The 14,504-nt window shown below is 40.0% G+C and overlaps 1 protein-coding gene across 3 annotated transcripts; it reads right to left on the bottom strand.

Moving 5' to 3' along the window:
- Nucleotides 1-669: 669 nt before the first annotated feature.
- Nucleotides 670-14,504, bottom strand: NUP43 (nucleoporin 43). 3 transcript variants are annotated; one of them, XM_067011006.1, is made up of 9 exons: nt 14,300-14,495; nt 13,865-13,987; nt 13,131-13,208; nt 11,092-11,272; nt 9,663-9,798; nt 8,256-8,407; nt 5,672-5,794; nt 5,275-5,308; nt 670-2,499 (listed from the first exon to the last, which is right to left on the bottom strand). In XM_067011006.1, exons 1-8 carry the CDS (start codon nt 14,417-14,419, stop codon nt 5,304-5,306), a joined length of 918 nt encoding a protein of 305 aa, XP_066867107.1. In that variant the 5' UTR covers nt 14,420-14,495; the 3' UTR covers nt 670-2,499; nt 5,275-5,303. The 3 variants fall into 3 exon arrangements, with proteins under 3 accessions (XP_066867107.1, XP_058939469.1, XP_066867108.1); XM_067011007.1 differs by lacking the exon at nt 670-2,499 and adding an exon at nt 3,197-3,419; XM_059083486.2 differs by lacking the exon at nt 5,275-5,308 and having other exon boundaries at nt 14,300-14,504.

The following is a 14,504-nucleotide window of genomic DNA, read 5'->3' on the forward strand; positions in this document are numbered from 1 at the left end:
TTGGAGATGCCCTCCAAGATACCTTTCACCTGAGATCCTACAGCCCTCAAAAGAAGTTCTATTTGATAGTTTCATGAATAAAAGCAGTGAGAATTAACAAATTCATAAATTAGGGTTTTATTTATCAATAAGGATATAGAAGTTTCTTATGTTTCTTATTAAGTCTGGCAGAACTCTTCAATTGATAGAAAATGTAACACTATTCAAATGTACTCCCTTCTACTTATGGTTACAAATACCCTTAAATCAAATCAAAGCTTCAAACTTCAAACCTGTTTCCATTCCAAGCTAGTATGCTAAGCCTGTATGTCTGGTTCCCTCCCTCTACCAATTATTTACTGTAATGATCAAGGGAAATTGTATACATTGCTGCTGGAAACTAAGAAGGGTGCTAACAACCACCGTACATGTAACGTTCAAACTTTTCAGCAGCAGATAATACGGATCGAAGCAGAGACACAACAAGTTTGCCATTCACTGTACACGGAAAATGTGCCACCTGGGAGCTAGGGTCTTCCAGGGATGAGATCAACTCTGGGCCACTCAAAGCAAAGACGTTAGCCTGCCTAGTAGAATGGGAGGATGCTTGTACCGGATGAAGAAAGGGACACTGTAGCTTAGGCTGCAGCAAGACATTCATACAAAGGGAAATATAAAGTCAGAGGAAAATTCTTAGCTATATTTTTATTATTGAATTCATGTGTTGACTGCTAGAGAATGTGCATCTACAAATATAACATGTATATTTCATTTTTACAGAAAAACTATATACATTGATGGATAGAAGACTATGAAAAGAATTGTATCTCTTTGAGATTAAGTACTTAAAATTTTCTTTTGACTGTCTTTTCTACAATGAATGACTTTTGTAATAACAGAAAGTTTTAAAAATTAGCCCCAGCAATAAAACTATAAACAGATTAAGAATTCCTATCAGCAACATTTTCTTTCCTTCTCTGATTCTTTGGAATTCAAAGTTACTAATTATCTTCAGTCGACTTTTTTTTTTTTTTTTTTTAAGGCTGTGCTGTGCAGCATGTGGGATCTTAGTTCCCCGACCAGGGATCGAACCTGTGCCCCCTGCATTAACCACTGGACCGTGAGGGAAGTCCATTCAGTCAAATATTTTTGAGCGAAATATATATAAAACAGCAGGTGCATATATGTATTCCATTTTAAAATGTTAACAAAAAAACAAAATCCAAAAAACCCTGAGGTAAGGCGGCATAAAAAAACTGCAAATGTTTATTGGGATGGAAAGACAAAACTTCATAGTAATTATTGTTGGAATTGTAAAGTAAATAAACATACACTTCAGTTGTGTAATAGGAGTGATTAGTCATTATGGTCTTAACGGTTCAATAATGCATTTAATCTAACTTTAGAAAGACAATATCATAAAATTGTCTTAAAACACTGCATGTTAGGTCATCATTAACATTAAAGATAAAGATGGCAAAACTCTATACTATCACATCATCATACCAGTCTCTGCATGTTACCTATCAAATTTGTTTGTAAGTCAGCTCATTTATCAATATCAAATCCTATTTTATTGCACAATGTCCAATTCAGCAATTTTCAACTACGTTGTAAAACTAAATAAAAGCAAAAATCCTCAGGAAAAATGTACTTGTCTTTTTTCTTTTCAAGAGAAATAAAGTAGGGTCTAAGGAGCTGACAGAGTTCTGTTCAAACCCATTCTAATAAAGGAAACTGTCAAAACGTTTTCACCTTGAAAAAAAAATGGAACACTACAAAAATTTTGCCTTTTTTGTTCTCAATTCCTTCTGAAAAAAGTTTACAAAAATTATTAAGGAAATAAAATGTGGAAGAACTGAAGAAAATACTTGCAGTAAAAAGAATAAATACTAGCTAAGGCCACCAGGAAGGGGTAAACCCACATACCATTGATAAAAAAGGATAGGAACCCATTGGTGGTTTGACAGTTTTGAGCCCTACAACATCAACGTGAAGAGTTGGCTCCACGCGCTGCCCAGAACTGTGCTGAAGGCAGTGCGTTCATCAGCATGAGGGTCCCTCTGATCTTCCACAGGGTCCGATTCTTTTGCCATCATCATTAATCAGACGCTAGCTACTATTAGAAAATATTCAACTAACAAAAGCTGAAACTGGGCATCAAAATTTACAACAGTTTATGGATGCTTCCCCTGCAAATTTCACATTTTCCAATAATAAAAATTTGCATAGAGAAGCTGGAACTTGAAAGGCTATAACTGTATGTGTTACATGAAATCTTTTAGTATCTTCATGAAAAAAGTTGTCTAGTAACATAAATTGCTTCTGCATCGGTTCCACAAACAAGACAAGGACCTAAAACATCCAGACTGTTCACAGACAAAGTCCTGTTGGGAAGCAAGCTTGTGATTTCAATACGGTCTTTGGCAGGATCAGTGATGAGCCAGGAGCTTATAAGAGACTGATGAACGTTAGCTTGGTTACTAATGCTATGAGACAAAAAAGTACTACTTCTTCCTCCTGGGAAAAGAAAAGAAAAGGTGAAAACGTCTTTCAAGACTAATTTTATACTAGCAAACATCTGAAATTCTAATACTTAAAAAAGGCGATGATATATATTGGTTTTCATTCTCAAGAATAACTGGCTGATAATTCCATTATAACACATCACCATTTTTGACTAAAGGCTTAGTCAGTGATATTAAATACTCAAATTTCCATGGGATAATATGGCTGTCAAACATGAAATCTTCAGCAAAGCACAAGATTCATTTTGACCCTGTCTTCCTGTTTATTCTTTAATGGAAAGGCTCAGAAATGTACCAAAATGCCTAGAAGACAAGTAGAATAAATGTAGATAATATATGGAAATCTAAGTTCTTAGGTAATCAAAAAATGAAAATTTCTGGATGTTTTTCTAGATGAATATTTCTAAAAATATACTTCAATATGTCTAAAAATATAATCAACTTGCTTTAGATCTCCTTTTATTCTTTGCCTTTATTTCAGGTAAATGTTCTTAAAAGTAGAATTTAAGAACACTACCAGATTATAAACTTTTATGTCTGACAGTGCCCTGCATTTAATACAGGATTAAGTGGGGCAGAAGCAGTATATTTCAGTTTTAGCCTTCATTTGAAATTTTCTTTCCTTTCAACTTTCTGCGAGATCAAATAAAGACAGATTTCATTTACTCAATAAATGGCTGAGTACCTACTATATGCCAGGCTGTGTGCTAAGTGCTGGGAATACAAGGCAAAGTCCCTCATATCTTGAAGCTTAAAGATTAGTGAGTTTAGGGCTTCCCTGGTGGTGCAGTGGTTGAGAGTCCACCTGCCGATGCAGGGGACACGGGTTCGTGCCCCGGTCCGGGAAGATCCCACGTGCCGCGGAGCGGCTGGGCCCGTGAGCCATGGCTGCTGAGCCTGCGCCTCCGGAGCCTGTGCTCCGCAACGGGAGAGGCCACAACAGTGAGAGGCCCGCGTACCGGAAAAAAAAAAAAAAAAAAAAAAAAAAAGATTAGTGAGTTTAAATCTTGCTGATTCTTAAAGCCCAGCTCAACTTCCTTCTCTAAGAAGCCTTTGAAGATGACTCTAGTTCATGCTTCTCTTTTCCTTCCTGGAACCCTCAGCACTTATACGCACCACTAATAACTTACTACCTTGTAACATTTCTTATATGATTTAACTTTGCATGCCCCCTTCTCCGTAACTAAATTAAGTATTTCTTAAGAGCAGGTTGTATAGATTATATTTATTTTACCTTTTCACAGTGTCTAATATTGTTCCTTGCGATACTAGGCACAGAATATAATAAATGGCTCTTTCCAGCCTAACCAAGGTTCTTCAAACAGTAAAATCTCAAATGCAAGATAGCGGGGATAGGGGAAGAAGAAATAAAAAACCAAGTGCTTAGCTAATCCTTATTGTTTATTAGAAACTAATAAAATTCTTAGTTTATCCATACATGAAGTTATTAGCATAGACGTGCTGCATGCTCTACACATGCCATACTTCTCCAGAATGTTTCTGGAGACGTTTTAGATTTTTCCTTCTTAGTTTTTGTTTACCTTTTATTGCTCCTATATTTTATATTACTCTTGAATACTGTGCAAATTAACATTAGAACCACTGTGCTAAATCTCTTCCCTGGTCTCCCTGCTTCTGCTTTTTCCATCCCTCTCCCCAGTCTATTTTCTACACAGTCACCTAAGTGATTCTTTGGAAACGTAAGACAGATCACCCTCCTCCCCCGCTCAAAATTCTCCAGTGGCTTTCGGTCACACTCAGAATAGAACCTGAAGCCCTTACCCCGGTCTGCAGAGTCCTGCTCCGCAGCTTCTGCCACCTCCGCACACTCCCGGCCTGCTGAATTACATCCACACTGGCCTCCTTGCTGTTCTGTCTCAGGCCCTTGGAATTTGCTGTTTCCTCTACCTGGCATGCGCTCCTGTGACTCGTACCTCCACTTCCTCAGGTCTCTGCTCAAATGTTCTCCCTGCCAAGCGGCCCCTCCTCCACTAATTCTTCATCCTCCTATTTTCTTCACTCTTCTTCCTAGGCATCGGGGTATTTGGTCCACATCTTTTCCTTCTTGCTGTTTCCTTTCCTATTTTGCTGTGCTCTACTATGTCTTGCGGGGACAAACTCCTTTTTCCAGGCTCCCTTGCCATCTGCCTTCCAGGCAGACCCTGCCCATGGGAGGCACTACTGTGGGTGACTGGAAGGCAGGTGGGGTGGGGTGGGGGAAGAAAAAGGCTCCAGGTTCCCGGCAACGACAACACAGGCTGTAATTCCAGCCCCGGCTGAAGTGGCACCTTTTCTGCTGATCCAGAACCAACCTGGACAGCACTTCCAACAGTACAGCAGAGGTATTAACAACTGTTGATTTCTGGGCATTCCTCTTTTTTTTTGCCATTTGCTCTTCCAGCATCCTTCCCATTCCCTTTTGTTCTTTTAGCCCTTCTAACACACGTGAAACCGATTTCTTCTCAATCCAGGGCAGTTTCTGTTTTTGTGCTTGGACTTTTACTGAGACGTTACTTTACTTACTGTCTACTGGAATATTTGCTCTATGTGCCTCGAGGCTTTTCTGCTCACTGTCATGGGCTCTAACACCTAGAAGGGTGCCTAGCACGTGGTAGGCACTTGAGAAACATTTGCTGAATGAATGAACAAATCAACTTTGGAACCACAGACAAACTCAAAAACAAGAAGGTTAGAAAATGCAAAAAAAAACAGAAACAAAAATACCTCTTGATTTTAAGTGTATAGTTTCTGGCTGACCTTTACTTACCTCTGTCTTTAATCAGGAGACAGGGCCTTTTAGTCTGAGGAGAAACCAGTACCTTAGTACATAAAAGATCAACTTTTGTCTTGCCATACACCCTTGACAATATAGCCTAAGAGAGCTGTCAACGCCTATCCTATGGCAATGGAGCCTACAACACGCACTCACAAACAAGGCCCCTGGCCGTCCGAAGTCAGCCAGCTCACAGCATTTCTAGTCACCAGCAGCACAGTGGTCAGTAGCTGACAGTCAGGTTTCAAGCCCTGTGATACTAGAATTTACCCTGAGGCCAGAGGATGGAAACATTTTGTCATTCCTTAATGTTAAAAATATGAGAATTTCTAATATGGTATTTAAAAATATAATAAAATTACACACAAGAATCTTCCTTAAAACTTTTTACCTTGGTGAAAGAGTGATGACTTCTCAGGTACATCTGTGGAGGCATCCCAATGCCAGAGAGATCCATCTTCAGAACAAGTAAATAGATGATCTGGGTTGGATGGGTGAAAGTGAACTTCCCACACTAAAAGATAAGAACCAAGAAGCTTATTCTTGTGTAGATTAGTTGAACAAACATCAAAACCCTGTCTCTAGGCATCACCTTCCATTAACCTCCATCACACACCTTCAAACTCCAAGGCTGTGATAAAAATCAAAGGCTTCAGGATCAAAGAAAAGACATAACTCTCCAAATGGCTAAAACATGTAGATAAGATAAAGAAGTCAAGTAAACTTACTTGTGTATTGGGCCAGCAAATGAATGAACATCAATGCTAGTCATTTGACCTATTACAATTTTTTTGTGGAAAATTATGACAATGGAATAATTCTGAAAAGATTTTTTGAAAATTGTTAAGTTCTCTTATTTTCAATTCCTGTGTCATTAACACATGAAGGTTATATTGGAAAGAGAGAGAAGACCATAAAAGTAGAATACAAATGAACTTCTAAGAGACATAGTCCAATTTTGGCTCATGCCAAGACTCTGGATACTTCTGGCCTGTATCACAGAAATAGCAACTAGCTCCCAGTAAACCAAAACCTGGAAATGCTCCAAAAATCTGGATCTGGTTTCAGATGAAAGACTTTTAAGAAGCCAGCTTGGGACTGGGGACTCCTCGAGCTCTAAACTTTAAGGGAACTTTGTGTGCCAATAGATATCTGGGAGCCAAGGACTGCCCAGGACTCCTTAGGAAGACAGCTGCAGCATGAAGGTAAAACAGTAGTCTGTGAACAAGGGTTTCGTGATTCTGGGTTAGGTAACCTTAGAGAGGCAGCACAGAAAGTGCTCAGAGAGTGGCATAAAAAGTGCAAGGCATATATTTATTTGCAAGCTGGCATTTTCATTCTGACAAGTTACCACAATTAAACACGCCGCAAAACAAAAAGGTCACCTTCCTCCGGAAAGGAATGTGTGCTGGGTGAGTCCCTGTGTCAAGTACATTCATACTGTTTCATTAAAACAAAGTAAAGCAAAACAGCCTATACAGCCATTAGCAGACTGCCCAAATCTAGATTCTTACATATTTATATACCTTCAAATTAGAAAACAAACCTGTATAAAACATCTTATTTCTAGCCAAGAGTCAAGATGAATTCAAAATACACTACAAGCCACTACACTTGTGTGTTTTGCTGAACAGTACAGGCTGGCGTTTAAACATGGGCTGGTGAGAAGAGATCTGAAGTCTGTAATTCTAACTACCACTAGGTTAGCAACAACAGACTCTAAGGGCACACCTATTCCTTTTTATTCTTTTCTCCTGGACATAGCCATACCTGGAAGAGGGAAAAAGTTTCTATTTGCTTCTTAAATATAATCTTAAAAATCATTTATCTTTCCAAAGTATTAATAATGTGAAACAAATTTAGAAGTTGCAATACTGGTATAATGTTTGCTCTTTTATAGTTTTATTGAAGCATTAATACCAACTTCTCTTAAGTCAGAATTTAAAACTATAATCCACCCTGACATGTGGTGATAAAATGAAAAATTGCAGCCAAACAATCTCCACCAAAATCAAATGACAAACATTAAAAACAAGGCAAGAGCCTGTATCTTTTGTTCTTGTTAAAAGAAAAAAAGAAAAAGGTACAATAATGAATTGAAGAACACACAGATTAGCAAATATAAAAAATAACAGCCTGCATTTGCATGGGAAAAGTGCATTCTCACATACTGGGTGTGGCAATATAAACTCGTAATATTATTATTATTATTATTTTTGCGGTACGCGGGCCTCTCACTGTTGTGGCCTCTCCCGTTGCGGAGCACAGGCTCCGGACGCGCAGGCTCAGCGGCCATGGCTCACGGGCCCAGCTGCTCCGCGGCACGTGGGATCCTCCCAGACCGGGGCACGAACCCGCGTCCCCTGCGTAGGCAGGCGGACACCCAACCACTGCGCCACCAGGGAAGCCCTCGTATTATTTTTATGTAGAACAATTTGACAACATGAATCACAGCTTTAAAATTATGCAAACTTTTGGACTCATCAATTCTATTTCTACAATACTATCCTAAGAAAAGAAGCACATAAAGATGAATATGGGGCTTCCCTGGTGGCGCAGTGGTTGAGAATCCGCCTGCCGATGCAGGGGTCACGGGTTCGTGCCCCGGTCCGGGAAGATCCCACATGCCGTGGAGCAGCTGGGCCCGTGAGCCATGGTCGCTGAGCCTGCGCGCCTGGAGCCTGTGCTCCGCAACGGGAGAGGCCACAACAGTGAGAGGCCAGCGTACCGCAAAAAAAAAAAAAAAAAAAAAAAAGATGAATATGTAAGGATAATCACTACGGTTTTGTGTATAATCAAACATGTTAACGAAAGTAAATTTCAAATAAAAAGGGATTAGTTAATTATAAATTTATACAATTCAGTCAAAAACTCTGCTGTAGAATGAATGATCCATAAGTATCATTATGGAAAGCTGCTTACAATACATTGCATAGCTCACACACCAAAAACTTATGAATCACCACAATACTTACTTTCAGCTTCATGAGCCTTCAGTAGAGACACGGGCATTGTACCTTGTCTAACATCCCAAATACTTAACATTCCATCCTGACCACCGGTAGCTACAACATGCTGCTGGTTGGGATGTCTATCAACACAGTGGAGTGGCACTCGGTCACCAGTCCTTTAATGGGAGATACAATGACTTCATACGGTTGTAAAGTATAATTTATCTTTGAATAATCTATGAAACCTGTTTCTTTCCAGTAACTAAACGATAATTTTGTGGCTGGAGCTACTGGTTAAACTTAAATGTCAAAAAACTGACTACATTAAATATATCTCTAAATATTAAAACTTTGAGGGGAATTAAAGGCCAGAGTTATTCATTCTCTCTTCAATTTGGAAACATAAGGAGCAAGATAATTTGATGGTAAGATATGCAAAACATTTCCATTTCTTGGCTTTTTAAAAACATTATATATCAACTAAACAGCATATTCCTTACTTCTACTCTACCTTATTATTATTATTATTATTTTTTTTTTTTACAGTACGCGGGCCTCTCACTGTTGTGGCCTCCTGCTGCAGAGCACAGGCTCCGGACGCGCAGGCTCAGCGGCCATGGCTCACGCGCCCAGCCGCTTGGCGGCATGTGGGATCTTCCCGGACCGGGGCACAAACCCGTGTCCCCTGCATCGGTAGGCGGACTCCCAACCAGTGCGCCACCAGGGAAGCCCTACTCTACCTTATTTAATGCTTAGTTTATATAACTTTTTTTCCAGCTTGACACATGCTATTTTCTAATTAGATAAGATTGCACACATAGAAAGGGGATTTCTGTTCAAAAAAATATCTTGGGATTGTATTTTTCTCCCAATCACATCTAGAGTGCATTATTAGTAGAATAGAATATTCTATTAATATATTAATAGAATATTCCCACTATTAATAGAATCATTTGATGAGCAAAAGAAGTTCCCATTAAATAACATAAACTTCAAAGAGATTAATATAAACTTCTGAATCGATACAACAAATATTTACCAAATGCAGCATGGTACTATCAAGCCCATCCAACTATACAGCTGACCCTTGAACAACATGGATCCCCTTACATATGAATACTTTTCCATAGTAAATATACAGTGCTACACGATCCGAGGTTGGTTGAATTTGGGGACGTGGAACCTCTGATACAGAGGATTCCATGTATATAGAGGGCTGACTATAAGTTATACAGGGATTTTCGAGTGTATAGAAAGTCAGTGACTCTAACCCCCTACATTGTTCAAGGGTCAACTGTATTTGCTTCAGCAAATGTAGTCAGAGATTATTCTCTTAACATGCAATTAAAATACAATATGGTTTAAAGTCAGCTGCTATAAACAGTCAAACAAATTTGCTTCACACTACTGAAATTACAAATCAAAACTTACAGTGATAATATCTGAGAGGGCTCATTTCCTTGTTGTCTAAAATCCCATATTTTTAACTGTCCAATTGAATTTACTGTAAGAATCTCAGGAGTTCGAAGGAAGGTTACAGCATGGAGTGTACTGCTATCTGCATTGTCTACAAATGAAGAAAACAGCATTGTGTGTTAACAGGTCCACCTTTTCCATGAAAATTTTAAATTGCATTCCCTCCATTGATTGAAATATTACAAATGAAATTTTAAATAAGTCACAGTTTAATTTCTATAGAAAAATGCAGTAATATACATGTTAAAATGGACTCTCCTTTAATAGAAAAATTATATCACTCAAAGGACATCTGAACTGTTTTCCAAATAGAGGGCTAAGTTTTCACTTATTTCTCTATTTCCACCTTAGGTTGTTACCCTCCATTTCTGAGACAGCTGTTCAGGTTCTTTTATATCCAATTTTATTTCCCTCTACTGCTTAACCCAGAACCTCCATTCTATTGAGCCAAACACCACTGCTTACTACAGAGCTCATTCTGACCTATATTATTCTGCTGACTTATCTCAAATCTATTCATCTTTATCCTCATCAGCTCTCTCCTCCTCCATGAAGTCCTTCCTGATTGCTTTAACTGTCCTTTTCCTTTTCATAGCGTGTTTAAACTTATAACACTTAAGTTACTATACACTTAACTTGTTTTGTGACCCTCCTCCAAACTGTCACCAGGCAGTGGTCCCTAAAAGCTAAACAAATAGTGTTCCTCAGAACTAAAAATCCTAACAACACAAAAAACTGATTCATGGGCTCAATCCAGACGTTCTGATTTAGGAGGTCTATGGTGATTGGCTGTTAAAAATCTCCTCAGGCAAGTCTGTGCAAAGTATGGTTGAGAACTACTACACTAGAATAATCCTTCTAAAGCATGACAGGGGGTACATCACCGCTTTGCTTAAAAACTTTCAATGGCTCCATAGTTGCCCACCTAACAAAACGTAACCTCTACAGCTGTGCATTAGATTCTTCACAGCCTGACTGCAATTTACCTTTCTTGTTTCATTTCTTATTTCTCCTATACAAATACCTAAAGTCAGGTCACACTACACTTTCTATCATTCTCTGAACGGTCTTACCCTGCCTCCATGCTGTTCCCTTTATCTGGTGTGCCACCTTTTAGTATTATTTATGGTTTGGAACCTAGATTAAATGGATTGCCACTTGCCCCTCAATTCTTTATCTGATAATCCCCTCTGGCTCTCCTCTCCACAAATTTCTTTTTCTTCTAGTCACTCCTTCATACAGGCTTTACCAACATACTGTCTTGATAAAGGGATCCTGCTTTGTATATTTTTAAATCCCTCAAACACCTTGCATTGCATTTACTTAGCACATGGTAGCTGCTCAATTACTATGCAATAGACCAAAGAAATAGGATTTTTCTTACCTATAGTTCTTATAGCTTCCTTGTGATCAGCTCTAAAGAGATTTATTCGACCATCTTCTCCAACTGTGACAATTTCTGGGTTGCTGCACACAACACCTGTGCATGGTGCACTGCTACAGGAGGGACTGCCTGGACCTGTGTGGTAATGAGCTGTTGTCCACTGCTGGCTGACTGACAGAGTCTACATGTCACAAAAGAGGCTATGATTAATCTAAACAAAGCTCCAAAAAACTAGAGCTTTCCCCAACTAAAATTGTGTCTCACACTCTTCTAGAAACATAGTAACTCTTTTCCCTTTGTATTCCAAGCATTAAGGTCTAGAAACTACTTCCATTAAAGCTCTGTATATACCAGATTAGGTTCAAAAGAAACGCTTTTTAATAACATCCCAAACTTATCTCAAACTAAAGAAATGGTTTTTAGGTTATCAGGTAATTATGTGTTCAAAGGCAACTCTAAATACTTAAGGGGACTGGCCTACATTTAAGAGAAAATCTCTGTAGTGCTTTCCAAATGACTCCATTAAGAAAAATAGTGAGGACTTCCCTTGTGGCACAGTGGTTAAGAATCCACCTGCCAATGCAGAGGACACGGGTTCAAACCCTGGTCCGGGAAGATCCCACATGCTGCGGAGCTACTAACCCCATGCGCCACAACTACTGAGCCTGCGCTCTAGAGCCCGAGAGCCACAACTACTGAACCTGCGTGCTGCAACTACTGAAGCCCGTGCACCTAGAGCCCATGCTCTGCAACAAGAGAAGCCACCGCAATGAGAAGTCTGCACACTGAACAAAAGAGTAGCCCCCACTCGCCGCAACTAGAGAAAGCATGCGCGCAGCAACAAAAGACCCAACGCAGCCAAAAAAAGAAATAAATAAAAAATAAAAGCATTGTTGAAATAAATAGTTAAAAAAAAAAAAGTATATATATATATATATATATATTGTGTGTGTGTGCGCGTGTGTGTGTGTGTGTGTGTGTGGTATGTGGGCTTCTCACTGCTGCGGCCTCTCCTGTTGGAGAGCACAGGCTCAGTGGCCATGGCTCATGGGCCCAGCCACTCCGCGGCATGTGGGATCCTCCTGGACCGGGGCACAAACCCATGTCCCCTGCATCAGCAGGCGGACTCCCAACCACTGCACCGCCAGGGAACCCCCCCCCCCCCAAAAAAGAATATTTAACTAGACCTGGCTCTTGTATTTACTAGGCATGCCTATTAGTAAGATGACCTTTATTAATCCCCAAATCTAAGTAAGCATTCTCTTTTAGCAACTTAAAACTTTTACTTCAAGTGGGTCTATTTTAAAGGAGTGCCCTTACAACTATGCTCTGAAGATCAGCAGTCAGGCTTTGGCACACACAAGAAAGAATGCATGGTAAAAAATGTCAAGCCTTCATTTAGTATATCCTCTCTTTCAATAGAAACCTAGGTTCTATCTGAAGCAAAGTAGCTGTTCCTATTCTCTCTCATGATGCTTGAGCTAGAAAGTGCTCTTTCTTTCTTCAAAAGACCAGACTAGGATCTTAAAAGAGAATTACAGGAAAAGTACTTGCCAGAATACCATATTGTTAGATCTAACCTAAGAGAATATAAGAGATACCCAATTTGAATGAAGATTCATACGAACATGGTTCTAGAATTAATCTACTAAAAGATGGGTAATACAATGATTTTTCCCCTACGTGTTTGTTTTGTTGTTTTGGTTTTTTTTGTGTGTTTTTTTTGCGGTACACGGGCCTCTCACTGTTGTGGCCTCTCCCGTTGCGGAGCACAGGCTCCGGACGCACAGGCTCAGCGGCCATGGCTCACGGGCCCAGCCGCTCCGCGGCATGTGGGATCTTCCCGGACCGGAGCACGAACCCGCGTTCCCTGCATCGGCAGGCGAACTCTCAACCGCTGCGCCACCAGGGAAGCCCTCCCCTACATGTTTTAAGACTATAAAACTTTATTATTTGTGTCATTATTAAGTACAGTCTTCTTTAAACCTTCCTAAAAACAATTAAAATGCAAATTGAGATTTCAAACAAAAGTTCTTTACCTGGTTATTCGGATGGTGAAGGAAAATTGTTACACATCCTGTTGATGAAGCAGCTACAATTCTTTCCTGGTCAAAAAACTAAGAACATTCTTGCTTGTTAGAGATTCATAAATATTAGCAGGGAGGAAGCCATTTGTTTGACTCAATTAGTAGTATAACAATTTTAAAATGCAAAGAGCCTATAAATGCTAAGCAAATAAAATGTGAGAGTCAAAATTCCATTCCCATCACTTACTACCAGCTTTGAGACCCTGGCCAAGTTAAGTCCTCTAAGCCTTGGTAAACTTGCAAAACAGAGAACTAATCCCTGCTAGGCTGTTATGAGAACTCAAAAAGCAAAAACATGTAAAGTGCCTTGCACAGTATTTGTCACATAGTACATGCTCCAAAGATCTTAGTCTCAGTGTTCTCATTAAGACAAAGATAACAGTACTTGATTCAACAAGCATGCGATGAGAATGAAATTAACTTATGTAAACGGTGCTTGGCACATAGTAGATGGTCAATTAGGCAAACAAACAAGCTAGGATTAATTCCACATCCCCTTCCCCAGTCCCCAGTCCTGATTCTGCCACTAAGCAGTTATATGATGTTGGCAAATCATAACCTATAGGGAACGCAGTTTCTTGTAAACCTGGGGTGAGACTAGACAAACTTTAAGGTCCTTTACATCTCTAAATGTCAAGATCACTCTCAGTTTTTTAAAAGTTAGTTTTTGTATATTACAGACTTACTTGTAAATCCATTACATCACCATGGTGTCTGATATCACACAATAACTGATGGTCTCCTTCAAATCCTCCATCAGAGTCCAAGTTCCCAAAATCTCCAATAGACCACAGTGAAACATAATTTTCCTGTAAAGCAGAAAATTTTATCTTGAGATGAAATATATGTCAAACTCTCCGAAATTAAAATTTGCACTGCCTTCAATCAACCTTGCTTTAAAAGCATCCCAGGCAAACGGAATGATAATCATTAAAAAAAGAGGAGATACGAGGCCATCGATGGCTCTGGGGTACAAGGCAACCGAGCCTGAGACGTGCATTCGGGGGACAGAGAAGGGCGAGAGGAGCCAGAGACGAGAGAGTTCGCGCGCCGGCAGCCGGCAGAGCGATTCCAGAAGGGAAGAAGGAGGCAGGGGCTTCCCAGGCCGGGAGCAGGGGTACCTCATTGTCCCAAGAGCCCGTGGCGAAAGTCTCCGCGGTCTGCAGGCTCCCCGGCGGTACCGGTCGCCAGCGGGTCTTGCTGATTTTCTGTGACACAAACTTAGCATAAATTTCCTCCATGCCGAAAGCAACCAGGCCAGGGACAGCAAGCAGCACAGCGCGCGCCACTCAGTCCCGCCCCTTCCCGCTGAGCCCTGATTGGAAC

This window comes from Kogia breviceps, chromosome 13 (genome assembly GCF_026419965.1).
Source record: "Kogia breviceps isolate mKogBre1 chromosome 13, mKogBre1 haplotype 1, whole genome shotgun sequence".
Taxonomy (NCBI): Eukaryota; Metazoa; Chordata; class Mammalia; order Artiodactyla; family Physeteridae; genus Kogia; species Kogia breviceps.